This window comes from Babylonia areolata, chromosome 16, assembly GCF_041734735.1.
Source record: "Babylonia areolata isolate BAREFJ2019XMU chromosome 16, ASM4173473v1, whole genome shotgun sequence".
Taxonomy (NCBI): domain Eukaryota; kingdom Metazoa; phylum Mollusca; class Gastropoda; order Neogastropoda; family Buccinidae; genus Babylonia; species Babylonia areolata.
The window spans coordinates 27,754,831-27,772,884 of record NC_134891.1 but is presented as its reverse complement, the minus strand read 5'-3'; the positions used below and the strand labels follow the sequence as shown (position 1 = coordinate 27,772,884).

Genomic DNA, 18,054 nt, shown 5'->3' with positions numbered 1-18,054 from the left:
TCAAGCCACATACTTCCTCTTAAAGTGTGCGCGCGCACAGTGTATCATTGCCTACATTCATACTTCACACAGGCCAAGCGGTCGGAGGAGAGCGAGCAGCACTACAGCAAGGAGAAGCCAGGGATTAGACATTAGAACCTGGGTCCGACATGGTAAGTACACACTGCTACCCTCCTTAAAGTGACATTTGATATCACGTTGCCATTCACAGCTGCATGATATACTGCGGATTGTACATTCCATGCCGCCATAAAGCAGTAACTCAGGAGAGCGAGAGATTCCACAAAAATTCATGACTAGTACTAGCAGACTTTGTGGAGGGTTTGATGGGGTTCTAGGTTTAGGTCGTCAATCGTTTGGGGGTTATCTGCAAGAGCTCACGTATTGTATGAAATTCACTCCTGTTGTAGCCTTTCATTAACTCTCTCCATACGAACGGCGAAAGAGACGACGTTAACAGCGTTTCACCCCAATCACCATCATCAAAATATTGCAAGCGGAAGGCTCTTATACTGAAGAGGTGAATGTTGACAAAGAATACCACAATTCTGACGACGGAAGCTAAAGGTTGGGTCATTCAGACAGCCACTGGACATCCGAGGGGTCTGTGTAGAGGAGAAGAGAGGACTGGCCGTACTGAGTGAGTTAAACTAAAGAGGTAGAACATCTTCAAACCCTGGCTGACCAACATAGTGTCCGTGAAGGGCTTGTGAGGCCTGTGCATGAGGAAAAGGTCAAATAAGGGCATCCCTTGGTACTTCTCCACCAAGGACAGGTGTCTAAGACTTTCATCCAAAGTTACTGGTCTGGAAGTTTCACCAAAAGTTAGGTATCTACCAGTCTGACGAAATGTTAGGTGTCTAGGGACTTACTAAAGGCTCACTGCCCGACAATAACTTGATGATTCTTTATGCACTCACTCAGTTGGGTCATGTAGTTCCCCAACTGGTGAAAATATAGGTTGGGGGTAAATTCGGGAATCTGATCGTGAACAGGTGGCAAGAGAAACACAAGTGAATTTTTCCAACTGTGTGTTGAAGATTTGTCAGGGTGTTCTTCAATCCCTGTGAAGGATTCTGATTGGAAGTCATAACACTCCACCCAACTAGTTAAGAAAGAGTTGGTTGTCCAAGAAGTGTCGCTTTAAAGTTGTTGAACTGTTCTTCACGGTGCATGCAGGAGATGTAGATGAGTAACGAGAAATGTCTCAAAAGACAGACTAACATTCCAATATTCATCATGATGCCACATTCCCAAATTCAAGGCGTCCACGTGGAGCTCTCCTTTGCAAATGGCACTCACCCTACAGACAGGAAAAGAAACAAGTCGCGTTTCCTGCAAACATACGATATTGCGCCGATGTGGCAGATAGCTCCTTTGTGAATCGACCAGTCATGGTGTTGAAACAAACTAGTCTTAAAACATCCAGGATGGTCTGTGATCGCACGTGAAACCGTTGGTGACAACGACAAACAGGATGTGGAGTGACAAAAGCCTGTGTCACAAGACACCATCGGGATCTGTTAGTCGTTCAAATATCACCCAGTGTAAACATTCGCTCCAGTGTCACCAGGTCTGTGCTGATTTGAGAGACGACAAATCCAGGACTGGGCTCCACGGTCCTGTGTGTGCTGGGGACCGCCTGCCCATCCCATTCACTGCGTGGAATAGAAATGAACACAAGGAATCACCTGTTCTAGAGGAATCAGAAATTCTGCTTTGAGGTTCACACCAGTATTCCCAGTTTTCCCGATTGTCACCCTCTGTCACCGTCTGTTGGTGGGTAAAAGAAATATGGATATAGTGACGTACTGTGGCTTGATAGACAAAGATGGTGGAGGGTTCTATGAGCCTGGAGGCATATGCAAAGGCTCCGTGGCTGGAGTTTTAAGCATTGGTGCTGACAGAAAACACACTATACCAACAGGAACCGTGTGGCGACAGTAGGGGTGGCAAGATAAAATGGACAGGCAAGGGAAGAGGCCCGTGCAATCTGGCCACGGCCTGTCGTACGAGTTAATGCCATTGTAACGAGAAAACCAGGATGGAAGAGAGGGTCAGCTATGGCTTCAATCCAATATACACACTGTGCAGAGAGCTGTTATTCTTTTCAGCCTGCTGGCCTGGCTCCAAGCAACATGGAAAAAAGAAGGGGGACCAAAGCTCACCATCACTCCATGACGACCACACGCCAAGTACGGACAGGACGGAGCGGTATGTAGCTTACATAAGTCCTCCCCAGGGTCTGATGCTGCACCCCACAAATGATCTTCACGTCCCACTCTACCAAACTTCGCTGACTTCAAGCATTATGGTAATAACATCGCGAGCACAGACTGACCTGTCCAGCCACACCAGGAGCGCTTCTCGATAACCAAGCTCTTGTCCCTGCCCCATGGGGCAACGGGAAACATACCCTTTTACCTTCTGCCAACAACAAGACCATCACTGTCACAGCTTCTGCAGTCTAGTCTTGCCAGCTGCTGAAATTCCGATCGTACATATGAATCGTGTTACTCTTTGGTTTCAGGGACCTACATACAAGTGTCGTCAAAGCCAGACAACAAATCATCATTAAAAAAAACCAAAAAACCCAAATAAACAAGCACACTGGAAAAAAAAAGTTTCTCTCGTTCTCGAAACTAACCAAGAAAAACAGAAAGCATACATGCACAGTGAGAACTTAGAAATCTTGAAATGAGTTATAAACCTTGAAAGGAGATCAATGGCTTATGTGTTCATGAGACATCGACGGTTTACGCTGTTAAAGGAAATAGATATTTAACGTCGCTTTGGAACGATGCTGTAATTTGGAATACAACAAGTTGATAAAGAAAAGTTAACAGTCCATCGCTGGTGACATTATAAGGGCTGTGCAGTTTTCAACCGTGAAGCTGACCAGGTCTTCGTAATCAAGGACAACTGCTGATGTGCATCTTCGTATCTATTTTCCGTTATTTCACAATTTTAGATTTAACACAACAGCTAATGTGCATTTTTATATTAATTTTCCAATATTTCACAATTTTAGGTTTATGGCATCATATTTTGGCTTGATCTGATTTGCTAAGAGAAAAAAAAATCAATCTTTATAAGGTTTTGTTTTATACGCGACTGAAGCGATCAAAACACTAAACTACGCGACCAACAAAATTTGCATCAGTGTTGAGTAATGTTCGGGTGTTTGGGTCACTGTTTGCCTGTCAAGCATTCTACACAGGCTGCATCTCTCCCACGTGTAATTCGTATGCCAGGAAATGCAGACACAGTACCCCCTACACCTTAGTCATCGATGCCTCCACAACATTCCCTTCCTGTCCTTTTCTGACAACAGAACCCTGCACAATTGCCTGAACGACGAAAGAGATACAATTCAAAATGGAAAAAAAGGGGGAAAAGAATAATAACATTAAAAAACAACAACAAAAAAACCCGGGCCATTTTACTTCAAGATTAAAGTATGCCATTATCTGGTATTAACTGATCTGCCTTAGATTAATCTCGTTGATGAGTTACCCACAGTGACTCTTTTCTCTCTCTCTCTCTCTCTCTCTCTCTCTCTCTCTCTCTCAAGAGTTCGTTTCAATGTTCGTTTGTAAAACATAACTTACTACTATAAATTTATCGTGTTCCAACAACCATATGCATGCCCATCTTCTTACACGAGTCTGTAGGATTAAAAAAAAAAAAAAAAAAAAAAAAAGAAGAAGAAAAGAGTCGAATCATGATTTCACTGAAATCAACGAACTGCATAACTTTTTTTTTTTCCAGTTGCTTTTCCATGTTATTTATGGACCTTTTTTGTCATGACAACATCGGTTACTATGACACAGAGCGTACAAGGAACTGAACTTAAGAAAGCAGAACCACCTCGCGGTGCAGCCGCACTTATACTGATATTACACAGATAATATTCATATATAACAAACTGACGGGCATTTGAACTGAACTGGCAACAACAACAAAAAAAGTTCACATCGTTCTTAATTTCTTTTGTTGGCCGTTTGTATCTATGTGGAACAAAATTTTCACCCAAGTTTACGTCAGGATTAAGTAGTCAGTTCCCCGTCATCGCAAATAAGAACCAGCGTCGCGTACAGAGAATTCAAACCGATCTATCATTAGAGCAATGCGTCCCTCTGCAAAAAGCTTCTCCACACAGCCATCAAGTATAACATTTCTGGGCTCGTAAACATAGCACGCCCAAACAGCGAGAACATAAATAAAAGAGATAAAATAAGTAGAATAAAGGAATGATCATGTTGAAATTAGTTGATGATTACCTCCTTGAATATCCCGCTGTTGTTCAAGTCAGGTACACAGATAGGTAGAAAAATAAATGAAGAGACAGACATACAATTGATAAAATAAACATGTAGATAAAGATTGGTAGACAGATAGGTATGGAAGCAAAAACGCAACAAATTATAATGGGGAAAGGCTATAAACCGTATATGAAGAGTATATGTCAAAGAGCATGCAAATGAAATAAAATACAATAAAATAGAAATCACAGCAGGGAAAAAAAATCATTGCGTACAGAATGCATAATTCCACTAACGTTCACTCACCATTGCCCTCAACAAGCCAAGCACCACGTTCTGCTGACCGATCTAACAATTTCTACGCTGCTCAGACATTGACTTGAGATTCGGTCTAAGAACATGCAGACTGGCTCTAATGGAGCTGTGGTGGCAGCGCTACCGTGGTGACACCTAGCGATACTCCGCACGGACGTCCGGAAGGTGGTGGTGAGTGAACTCGATCATCGTAACAGAAGCTGTAGGTTACTACTGTCTACACACGGCCACATGGGTACACATGGTATCCAACACATACACATCTAAAAGAAAAGGGATAACATTCAGGAAAAGAAAAAAGAGCGAAGGAAAGACTGAGAAGAGGGGAGAGGGGGAAAGGGGAGAGTGGGGGGGTAAGCTGGTGAGAACATAAAAGTGAACAGAGGAAGGTGCAGGAAACCATCAAGCAAGAAAAAGGAGTGGCCATATCCCGTCATGCAACACTTCAGCCAAAGGGTGATAAGCCAGCCAACAGCTTGCTGTTACCAGGGGGCGGAGTGAGAGAGGTGCACCCAAACTACTCCCACAATGCCTCGCGGCACTTCCCCACCCCCGAAGTGTGCAATGTGCAAAGGTCATGCGGCACTCAGGCTGAGAGCACGGCAAAGGAAATGCTCCAAGCTTGGAGTACACAACTGAGTATAGTGTGGTGGAATAGTTGCAAATTTCAAACCGTCCATTGGATACTCTACCTAGAAGGGCTGCGAAGTGATTATAATGGCCTGTAGGGAAAGAGGAAAGTGCCACATTATACAATAATGATGCACATCAACCACAACGACACGATTTGGCAGTTTGCCAGCAAGTTACAACAAAGTCACCATTTCTGATCAAAAAATGTTGTACAACAAAGAGATTAGCTACAGTCTTTTCTGAAGCAACACCACACAGACACGTTTATCAGTACCATCCAATCATAGATTACAACTACGCAATCTATGCAGGCTTATTTATGCACAAATGAATCCCTTTGTACCACGAATCATTGCGCACTGAGGGTGCTTACAGTTATATTCTGGGCACAAGTTCTGAATAGTTACAATTTTCAATCATTCATCTGCATAGAATACGTTGTGTATACTTATCATGCATAATTCAAATTAACAGTTAGCCAAGTTACATGCCTGTTCAGGACAAATGCCCATGTAAATAATTCATATTGAGTAACAGATGGCCTGCTACAAAATTAACAGGGACAACGTTCTAAACAATATAAATACATTATTAACCAAAGAAATAAACAACAAATGATCAACATCTAACATAAAATGATGTTATATATATATATTTTGTGGAAAAATGTTTCATTACTTAAATATTTTAAATATAAACTTTCACGCAAACAAATCAGGGTTGTGTACACAATATCCAGCATTTACGATTTATATATATATATATAAAAAATCATCAACAACACCCAGGCACCAAAAGCACATGAATGATGAGTGAGGTAATCATGATTTTTTTCAGACGTTCGTGACAACTCTCTCTCTCTCTCTCTCTCTCTCTCTCTCTCTCTCTTTCTCACCCATCCTATCCCCTCGCCCACCCGATATCAATTCCCGCCACTCACCCCATGTTACGACAGTGTCCATCATTTTTTTCTTTTCTTCTTTCTCAATAAGAAATGACCAGTCATTAAAGTTCTAATTAAATAATACACCTCAGACACGCATTGTGTACAGCCTACTGTCTAAGCAAAAGTGAACACCAAAATCTACTTCTACAACTGCCTGCTACAATGCTTTACCATACAAACAAGCCAGCAACTGCCTATATCAATTAGGGGGAAAAACAGCACCCGCCATGCTCATTATGCAAAAAACAACAAAAAAATCCAACAGCAACTAAATAAATGAATAACTAATAAGTAAAATTAGGCACGATTGATTCCCGCATAAAAGCCGACCTAAAAAGCACTACATATACATTTTTTTTCATTCTCGTCAATCGTGAATATTCATGAGGCAAACAGCGCGCCAATGCACTGTGTGGGTGAAGCCCCTTTTCGTAAATGGAGAACCTACGACAACAGCCACTCAACGCGGACACATGCAGCACACAGCCTTGCTCCTAATGCTCATTAATATTCATGTCCAAACACGAAGGGGACCTCACTCTGAACTGCCAATTAAGATAAACGGGGGTTCAGATGACCGCCTGGGCACTTTGTTCGACCATGTACCTTCCTTCCTAGCTCCGCCCACAATACCCATCCCACTCCGTATCAGTTCGACACACTACTTAAGACATCTCTACCTTTCGTTTTGTTTTGTTCAATCTCGTTTGCTTCCATGACTGCTTCGCACATTCTGAAAATGCTAGCCGATATCATCTGCAATATATTCACTGTACACATTTCCGCTACCAGAACACACACACACACAAAGACGTGGTCACATAGGCTGTAAGCACCACTACCACTGATACTGACACACACAATGACATAGTAAACTCACTACACCAACAGCTACAACAATACAAACAAATAAACCAAATACCAACAACTACAAAAGTACAAACAAGACAGAAGGCAGTATAACAACCAAACTTTCGAAATGCACAGACTGAACCAAAACATCAACAGAAATGCTACAACTCTATGTATGTTGTGATGTTTTATGCTTAAGTTCCGCAACAAACAATGTATGACGCAGCAACGCGAACAAAGTTAAATATCTGTGTTTTGCTACTTGATGTGGATAAATTTATAGTTGAACTATGTTTAAGCTGCCTCACGACAAAATCCCAATTCCAATTGTTTACAGCATAATGAAAAGAAAGTTAAAGGAAATTTAGCTTCATGAATTCATGATTCCTGATTACACTAAGCAACAAGGATACTGTGTTATCCAGTGGCAACACATTTGGATATGTGACACAACGTCTTAACAAATGGCAACACACCTGGATACAGGACAATGCCAGTGTTAGCCAATGCCAGAAAAAATCTGGATACAGGACAAAATCTGTGTTGACCAGTGGCAATACATCTGGATACAGGACAACGCCTGTGTTAACCAGTGGCAATACATCTGGATACAGGACAACGCCTGTGTTAACCAGTGGCAATACATCTGGATACAGGACACTGTCTATGTTAACCAGTGGCAACAGATCTGGATTCAGGACACTGTGTTAACCAGTGGCAACAAACCTGAATACAGGACACTGTCTGTGTTAACCAGTGGCAACAGATCTGGATACAGGAAAATGTGTCAGCTGTGGCAACAAACCTGAATACAGGACATTGTGTTAACCAGTGGCAATACATCTGGATACAGGACAACGCCTGTGTTAACCAGTGGCAATACATCTGGATACAGGACAACGCCTGTGTTAACCAGTGGCAACAGATCTGTATTCAGGACACTGTCTGTGTTAACCAGTGGCAACAGATCTGGATACAGGACAATGTGTCAGCTGTGGCAACAAACCTGAATACAGGACATTGTGCTAACCAGTGGCAATACATCTGGATACAGGACAACGCCTGTGTTAACCAGTGGCAATACATCTGGATACAGGACAACGCCTGTGTCAACCAGTGGCAATACATCTGGATACAGGAAAACGCCTGTGTTAACCAGTGGCAATACATCTGGATACAGGACAACGCCTGTGTTAACCAGTGGCAACAGATCTGTATTCAGGACACTGTCTGTGTTAACCAGTGGCAATACATCTGGATACAGGACAATGTATGTGCCAATCAGTGGCAACAAACCTGAATACAGAACACTGTCTGTTAACCAGTGGCAATACATCTGGATACATGCAAAAGCTGTGCTGACTTACAGCAATACACCTGGACACAGGACAACGCCTTCGTTAACCTCTGGCATACCTGGACATAGGACGAATGGTTGTTCTTTGTCACCCTAGTTTCCCTCACTGTCAGACCACGATTAAGCTCCGGATAGTGTCTTTCCTACGTGGTTGTACAAATTATAGATACCCCCCCCTCCCCTTTTCCCTCCTCCCCCCTCCCCCGCTCCTATGTACATGTGTATGTGAAATAAAAACAAAACAAAATAAGGCAGATTATGCAGAGGAATGGAACACCATCGGTACAAACTATATACTTTCTCGTCCAGCAGATCGAAGAGGTCATATATGGGCCAAGGGGTACGTTCAGGACGGAACGTTTTAGAAATTAAAATCCATAATTAAAAAAAAAAGACCCACAATAAAGGCCTTTTTTGGCCAATGAAAATTTGGACAGACGGGATGACCTGTCTGTGATAACAGGGAAAAAAATGGATGATCTCCAGAAGCAGAGATTGTCGGCTTTTTTTTTCTCTCTCTTTTTCTTTCTTCAGTTCCGTTGTTGATCACTAATCAGGGTTCGAGGACAGCTTTCGGCATGGTACAGTGACGGGCGCAATAGCCGAGTGGTTAAAGCGTTGGACTGTCAATCTGAGGGTCCCGGGTTCGAATCACGGTGACGGCGCCTGGTGGGTAAAGGGTGGAGATTTTTACGATCTCCCAGGTCAACATATGTGCAGACCTGCTAGTGCCTGAACCCCCTTCGCGTGTATATGCAAGCAGAAGATCAAATACGCACGTTAAAGATCCTGTAATCCATGTCAGCGTTCGGTGGGTTATGGAAACAAGAACATACCCAGCATGCACACCCCCGAAAACGGAGTACGGCTGCCTACATGGCGGGGTAAAAACGGTCATACACGTAAAAGCCCACTCGTGTGCATACGAGTGACCGTGGGAGTTGCTGCCCACGAACGCAGAAGAAGAAGAAGAAGGCATGGTGCTGTGTGTCCTGGGTAAAGGCACTTTACTCCGATTTCCCTCACTCCACCCAGGTGTGAACAGGTACCCGACTTCGGATGGGGGCGGTTAAAACGGCGGCGGAAGGAGAGGATTGGGCCCCGCCTGTCTATGCCGAGCCCTAGACACAGTGGGTAGGAATTCACAGGCCCGATGACCGTAAAAGGCTTTGGGACCTTTGGCCTATTTTCAACATTAATGCAAACATGGGCTTCTAATTGATTTGTAAGAAAGATGGGCTTTTCAGCAGGCTAAACACGGTGCACCATTTGTAAGGTCATCTCGGCGTATGGTTTGAGGACAAAAAAGCAACATAACCCCCCACCCCCCACCCTCCCCTTCTCTATTATTGTAATGTAGCATGAAAATGTATAATCACATTGACAAGGAGTTACTGATTTTATCGGGGGGGGGGGGGGGGGGAAGACAGGTCAAGAAACGAACGATTTGGGGAGAAAGAAGAAAAGAAAAGGGAAAGAAAGAAAGAAAGAAAAAACAAAAACCACGAAAGGAAGATAGAAAAGAATGAACAGCCAGAAGAAAGCGGTTCTGCGGCCAACACAGAACCTGTCACAGATGCTCAGCAGAGAGAATCAGCGCTGGGAACGCCTGCTGCTCTGTGCGTTGTTCAACAAGCACACGACTGTTTGTTTCCGAGATGCGTGACGAGACTGCCATTTAAACGGGGGACAAAAAAACACAACAACAACAACCCCTGCTCCCTAAGCGGTATTCTGCAGGGTGTTCAAGCAATATACTATTCCAGAAAATTTATTTATTTATTTATTTATTTATTCATATTTATATTTATCAGTTCATGTATGCATATGTTCATTCATTCATTCAACTTCATGACTAATAGAAATCACAGACGCTATTGTTCCGTTCCCCTTTGTGGAATGTTAAGGAATTCCAATGTTCTCCAACAAAAACTGGCTGACGATTATCATGAACCTACTGCTTAGTTAATACTTTATTGAATGGCACTCACTACTGTCTCCTCCCGACTCGCCCCCGCCCCCACCCCCACGCCCCGCCTGCCCCCTCACACCCCGACCCCTTCACCCCACCCCTAAAAAAAAGAAGCTATGTAACCACTACACTATGGTGGGTAGTGAGTCATCACTGAAGAAGGATTGCTGGGGTCATGCCTTGAAGGTGGCACGACCAAGCCGACTGGTGTCAGTAGAGAACACCAGAAAAGACGCGTGGCGGACTGCCGTGGTTCCAGAGTAGGTGCACGGCAACTGAAAGCATACCACTTAGCTTGCACGTGCAGCAAGCACTTGTACAGCTCAAGTTCAGCCAGCAACTTGTGCTCGAGCGAGACCAGCAAACTAGCGGTGCTGGCCGTGCTGAAGGACGAGGAGGCTACCACCACATAACATCACTGGCACTGAGTGACAAAAGACCGCGGTAGGTAGACAAGAGAAATATACAAATCCTGAACCAGTCAGCTAGCCAGCCTAAAGAGATAGCCAAATAGTCACACACACACACACACACACACACACACAGAGAGAGAGAGAGAGAGAGAGAGGGGGGGGCAGAGAGAGCGAGAGAGCAAAATGAGTTGTTTTTGTTTTTGTTTTTTTCTTTTTTCAATGATTCTTCCTAAAAACATTTTCTTCAGACACGGATGTAAATGTAGTAGGCACATCATTTCTGCAACCATAGTGGACAAATAACCTGAAGATAAAAAATATCCGACATGAATCGGTTTCAGAAAGCAGGACTACCCCCCCGCTCCCTCCCCTCCACGCTCCACCCCACCCGCCGCCCCCATCCCACCCCCACCAAAAAAGGAAACAAAACCGAAACAAACTCCAATCACCTGTTTTCCTATTAAGGGAAGGGAGGCTATTCCAGTAGCTTGGACCACCCCCCTCCCCCTCTCTCTCCTCAGCACCACTCCCCCGTCCATACTCAATCCTTGTGCCTCACCGTCCGTCCGGTGGGTGGCAGCACAGCACAGCCTGGCTTTAAAAGGGTCGATGACGACCAGATGGTGAGGAGCAGGAGCGAGGGCAAAAATTGGGGGTGGGGGGTGGTTGTGGGGGGGTGAGGGGGTGAGGTGAGGTGAGGAGGGATGAGGGACGGGAAAGGGAGGGGGGGGGGTTGAGGGTCAGCAGCCCCAAGCCCCGCCCCCACTCTCCCCCGCCCCCCAAACTACACGATCCCCCTCCAGGTCCCCCCCATCATGCCAGCAGCCCTGTCGGTGGTAATCCAGACCAGGGCTCTCGCGCAAGACGATGGCAAGATGGAAAGGACTGAAGTGGGGGGGGGGGGGGGGGGGGGGATAGAGGGGAAGGGGATTGGGGGGGACTATGTGTGCGCGCGCGCGCGTGTGTGTGTGTGTGTGTGACGGTGGTGGGGTGTGGGATGTGGGGACGTTGGGGGAAGCGAGAGGTAAGTAAATCACAGAACACAGCCAGCTTCACACACGAGGCTTTCCCCATCATGGCTGTCTTAATTACCAGGATTGATTGAATCCCGGGGCCCCGGGCCCTATAGCCTCCTCCATCGCTCGCTCTCGCCGCGGCAAGGCGGCAGGCAGGCAGCTGCTTGGCATTAGTGCAACCACTTCTTGCTACACGCCATTAAACGCCTCCACTTCCTCCTGCCCCCCCCCCCCACTCCCCCCCTTACCCCCCAAACCACCTCATTCTCCCCAACGTAATATATAATGGTAGACACTAGTCCTTCTACACACACACACACACAACCTTAATCATCCTCCCAAGTAATCAGCTGATGAGTATCTGTACATACTCACACCAGCCTTTACAAGAAAATGGAACGTGCGATGATACTTTTGTGTCGGGGACATGTGACTGATATTAAAACATATTCAGGTGGTCGTGGCGATGAACATCGCTTCGGTGATAATTATGGTTTTGTTGGTGAACAAACGCGCTGGCGTGTTCATATACGTGAGGACAAGCATATACATAGCGCGCGGTGTGTGTGTGTGTGTGTGTGTGTGTGTGTGTGTGTGTGTGTGTGTGTGTGTGTGTGTGTGTGAGAGAGAGAGAGAGAGAGAGAGAGAGAGAGAGAGAACTGATAAATGTATTCCTTGGTGTTCGCGATTCAATACGAATAATGATACCATACCGAGGTCACGTTGTGTATAGCATGTATCCGCATCTTCCCACAACTTTTCTTCTAAAAAAAAACCCCACAACAACACACACCCCTTCACCCCCCCCCCTCCCCCCTTCCATCCCCCACATATCCATCTCTCTCCCGTCCTCTCTCTCCTCTCTTTCATCTTTCCCCCCAGCTCCCCCACTTCTTTTCCACTGTCTAAACAACCCGTAGGGTCAGTACCTGGCGCGTCGCCAAGGTACTCCGTGAAGCCATTATTTTCACCTCGGGTGCTGAGGTATAGTCCTCTACCGAGGTGAAACCACTGCACTTATTCTATCGCAAGGGTTAACGTATTCTACCTGTGGAACCCACTGAAGCGTTGTGGCAGGTTTCGCCAGCTTACGCCTTGGAATTCAGTTCGTATGTTCAACAACAGTTCGTGGTCCCACTGCGCCATGGTGCTATTGCCTCGGGAAAAGTCTCTTACTTTGATTATCCTTTTTTCCACACGGGTGTGATTGAATGGGTTGCGGAAGGTTAACTCTCTCCATACGAACGGCGAAAGAGACGACGTTAACAGCGTTTAACCCCAATTACCATCATCAAAATATTGCAAGCGGAAGGCTCTTATACTGAAGAGGTGAATGTTGACAAAGAATACCACAATTCCGACGACGGAAGCTAAAGATTTGGGTCATTCAGACACCCACTGGACATCCGAGGGGTCTGTGTAGAGGAGAAGAGAGGACTGGCCGTACTGAGTGAGTTAAAACGGCGGAAGGAGAGGACTGGGCCTCACCTTCCCATACCGGGCCCTTGACACGGCGGATGTGAATTCACTGCCTCGATGGCTTGTAAAGGGCTGTGTGACCTTTAATCTTTAACCTAACCCATGGTCCAACATACTGTCTTACCAATGTCGTCGTCAAAGCACAGGTGGTCACTGAACGGCAGTTTTTCTAGGAAAGAATGAAAGCCATTTCACTCCAATGGCCAATAATTCTATTCTACGACCAAGGTAATCAATTAGCTTACAAAGCTTATACACTACAATGCAAAGTTAAATATTTAAATCATTTCGTTCAAAGGCATAACAATACCATATGTATATAGACAGATAGATAGCTGGATATATATATATATATATATATATAGAGAGAGAGAGAGAGAGAGAGAGAGAGAGAGAGAGATAGATAGATAGACATATAACGTTTTATATTTAACATTTGTTCGAGGGTAATTCTTTACCATGGAAACCAATGAAGTTGTTATTGTTCAAATACCGATACATTCCACTGTGCAGACAGCAACTGGCGTCTTTTCAGCTCAACAGCTACTACAATCCACTGACAAATAACCGCTGGCTTGTACCATAATAACCACTGAAGGTATTCTGGCCCTGCCACCTACGAGTCATTTCAGCTCTAAGGCTGGTGTATTTCACTACCAAGGAAACTTCAGAAGTCATCTCATTTGGAGATTTCAGAGATTCCGCGACCCATCCCCACGCTATTCTCGTCAGCCCAGTGACTGTTGACAACAAACTGCTGGCTACTCTTGTCCCCTCGTTGTTACTGACCATGTTCACCTAAGCTCCTAGTCCTGCTGACCGCTCGACCCTACCCTAAGACAGTTGTGGCCAATAATGACAGTTACATAGTTACGTACACAGATATCATAGTTCATACAGACTGATCGGAAAAAAAATGAATGATTCTAGCTGTATTGGTAAAAACAAGGTTAGAAGCGTCCAATGAAAGATGATCGATCAAACCAAACAATAACCAATGAACGTTGATAGATCAAACAAACCAGAACGTTCTAATTCTAGCAACTACTTGCATGCAACCTTAAATAAGCAAACACACGACGCGCACACAAAATAATCTATCACAAGCAGTAACTAAAACAAACAGAAGCGTATCAACTGCACGACGTTCCGTAGTATGTTCCGATCACACACACACAAAAACAAAAACATACAACTAACAAAAACAAACAAACAAACAAAAAAACACCGTTGTAACTAACTGACCCAAAACAAAAAGAATACAACTTTTGCGCATGCGCCACTAAAGACAAGCACTGAGGTCATGTTCAACTGGCCAGCATAGCGGCAGTGTATTGGAGGCACAGATAAGAGCAGAGCACCCAGCACAAAGCACGGAACACAGGCACAAGCTGGCCCCGGCCCCTTGGGGGGTGTGGGGGGCCAGGGAAAGCCCTGCCACTGGTCCGCTCCCTCCATCATGCACTACGGTACACATCACCAACTTCTCACACAACTATAAACTGATCAACTGAATGATGCGGCACTGCAAGACCCCACTGAAATAAGTAGGTAGATGACTTACTACGGAATGGCATCAGCTCTTGCAGGGCACCGCCAGCTACGGACAGAAGACGAGTGGCACTATCAATCTAGAGCACGACTACTCACATGGTGGCAAAGGGCAAAAAGTTGGGGGCCGCTGGGCGAGAAGCGGGCTAACTCCTGGTGCACGTCGTGTAGGGGGGGGAGGGGGTCAGCCCCTCGCCCAGCTGTCGGCCGGTGGGAGTGTGGGTGTTGGGGGCTGGGGGTGGATTGGGTGGGGGGAAGGGGATCACAGTGGACAGAATGAGAGGCAGGCCTGGTAAGGACACATTCAACATTTCAACAGGGAGTGCAAAACGTCCATTGCATTCAAATTCAAGTGCAATCACCTGTACATGGCACTGTGTTATCAACATGGTCAAGGAAACAGTCACAATCAGATAGGTAGGCTGTTCACCCCTCACCCCCACCCCAACAACTTGTCCAACCCCCCTTCCCTCTCCACCCCCTCCCCCACAAACCTCCCCTTCCCCCACTGACCCTGAGTTACGTCAAAGAATACGACCAACTCCCCATACCTTATGTCATTTTCAGTTTTTGTAATACTAAGTAACTAACCCATTGATTATAATTGTCATTTATTATCTGGCAAAGGAGCAACTATCTGCCCCATAAGGGACACCACTGCATATCGAAAACCCAGCTGACAATCTCTCAATAAATCACAGCATTGTTTATCTAACATATAACTGACTCACAATTTATCCCATCCCTTCTCAGACCAGTTCGGCAAATTATGTTCTACTGATTGCTTAAATGTGTTCTACCAGGTTTGCAAGATCGCTATCAAACATGGCAGTGATAAAACTACACACTGACAGCAGCCATAAAATCAAACACCCAAAGAAACGGTTACGGTTTGTAATCTGTGTGATCACACTTGTGCTTCTGGTTTATCCATTACTTTTGCACATACTGGTTACCTATTCAAGTGTTCAATTCATAATAAACCTATGCAGATGAGCACTTTTCGACCCGTTAAAAGTGTTAACGAATATACAATACAATTGATAATTAATCAAACTGCTTATAAATACGTGCATATTTTCTTTGCCAACAGTCGTAATACTGATACAATATTGTTTCACATCTACCCACATACTAAAAAAAAAAAAAAAAAAAAACCCCACCACCACAATGATTCTAAACTGTTAGTAATCCGCCAACAAGTGACTACACAGTAATGAAACGTATTATCCCATCTAGCATCATCAACAACACGAATAAAGGAAACGGTGGCTCCACCAACTGCAATGCATGTACTAGAAACAGAAAATATGACATCTCTAGAACAGGTACATCTGTTTCACAAAGAAAAATGAAAGAAAAAAAAAAAAAGAAAAGAAAAGAGAGTGCAAATTGGGTAAAATCTGGGTCACATGTACTTGACAATATGGAAAGCTTTGTTCATGCTTCGTCTACATTGGCTAGCTCGGGCCCATGTCCAAGAAAGAAGACATACAACGCCACCTTGATAATAAAAATGGAGAGAACACAAACTCTGAAACACTGGAAAAGAAAAGAAATGAAAAGAAAAAAAACAAAAAAAACACACACACACAAAAAAACAACGAAACGTTGCCGGACCTGAAAGGATACAAGACACACGGACGGTGACGACACCCACCACAGAAGGAATACAGAAACAGACGGCAGGATTCCCAAAGCCCTGAGAAAAAAGAGACACGTGAAGCAAAACGGACACACATAGCATTTCCTAGCCTGCAGGCGTCACTGAGGTCTTTTATCTGGTATCATTTCGCCAAGCCTCTATCTGCAGCTGCTATCACTTCACCAAACGTCCCGTACAGTTATGCCAAATATCAGTCTCAGGATTTGTCTCTGTTCATACCACCTTGGGCAATAACTCTCGTGCTGTTTCGTCCGAAAGACATTTTTGTGTCCAGGAAACCGACACATACGTGTCTGTACACGCATGCGTATGTGTGTGTGCCTTATTCTGAATATGCGCGATGCGATGCGCTGTTTGCTGATTTTTAATCCTTTAAAAAAAAAATGTATAAAAATACACACCACGACAATATTTATCTGCAATCAAAACACGTCTGTTTTCCGTTCAAAACACGTAGGCAAGTATGTCGCTGCACCTTAATATTTTGTAAGAAAATAGTAGAATTCGAAATGCTTACAACAGCAAATCTGAATCAACATACTGATCATTCAGAGATTTTTTACCTCCCGGCAATTTGTTAATGAAACTCTTTAATTTTCGAAAGTCTTTTACGCGTATTCACGACATGAAATTCGTTTCAATGGTAACTGTCGAACGTGCGACGGCCTCCCCTTATACATATATATATATATATATATATATATATATATATATATATATATATATCATCTCCATATAAAGCAATAAAATTTTATATATAAACAAAACCTTCATTTCTGCCCGAAGATAAGCGTTCTCGTTCTAAAGGTATGGTGGAGGTTGTAAGTGGATGTGGCACACTTCTAGTTCTGAGAGAGTCGGGTTCTTTCCGGAATGTCCCATCTCCGATTATAGCTCGATACTGAGAACAAACACACTGCACAAGTTTCCAAATGCGATTCGATACGAACAAGAGCCTGCACAACAAGGCTTCCGACTAGAGACATCTCAGTGAAAGGAAAATAAGCGTTTCTGCGATTCCTCCCTTTGAACCAGTTTACACCGCCCCGTCTCCACTGGCCCCAGTCTGCAAGTTTTGTCTACAATAGAACAGACAACAAGCATGGTGATGAGACCTGTACATGAAGGCCTTTCTGACGCCTGCAGGTCGGGACCATGCACAACCTGTTCCAGAAGGGTAAACGCAACTGATGCCTGCCCGACCCTCGACAGATGAAAGAAAGAAGAACAATGTTTGCAACGCAATAAAATAAGGTAGAAGCTTATAAACTCCACATAAAAAAAAATAAATCAAATAAAATTAAGGAGGAGAGAGAAGAGAAAAAAAAGACATGAAGAAAGAGAGAGAGAGAAGAGAGAGAGAGAAGAGAGAGAGAAGACGAGGGCGAACTGAAGGACGGGCAGTAGAAGACAGAAGAAAGGCAGGCAGGTTGGCAGGCAGGCAGGCAGGCAGGTAGGCAGGCAGGCAGACAGGCAGACAGCAAGCTGCAGACGGCGCCCGTCCAGACCCCGACAGCACAGCAACGGCGCTAGACCGCAAGCTGGGAGAAGCGAGACCCTAGAAGAGAAGCAAAATCAACAATCATCAA

The 18,054-nt window shown here is 44.6% G+C and overlaps 1 protein-coding gene across 5 annotated transcripts in view; it reads right to left on the bottom strand.

The window, feature by feature from the left end:
• The window catches only part of LOC143291287 (potassium voltage-gated channel protein Shaw-like), a 181,250-nt gene that overhangs the window by 13,172 nt on the left and 150,024 nt on the right, over positions 1 to 18,054 (bottom strand). For 4 of the 5 annotated variants that reach the window (XM_076601130.1, XM_076601132.1, XM_076601133.1 and 1 more), the window contains 2 exons: positions 14,813 to 14,848; positions 5,273 to 5,302 (listed from right to left, as the gene is read on the bottom strand). In XM_076601130.1, coding sequence (XP_076457245.1) covers positions 5,273 to 5,302; positions 14,813 to 14,848 — 66 coding nt within the window. The remainder of the gene's footprint in view (positions 1 to 5,272; positions 5,303 to 14,812; positions 14,849 to 18,054) is intronic. The other variant, XM_076601134.1, reaches the window with a different exon arrangement.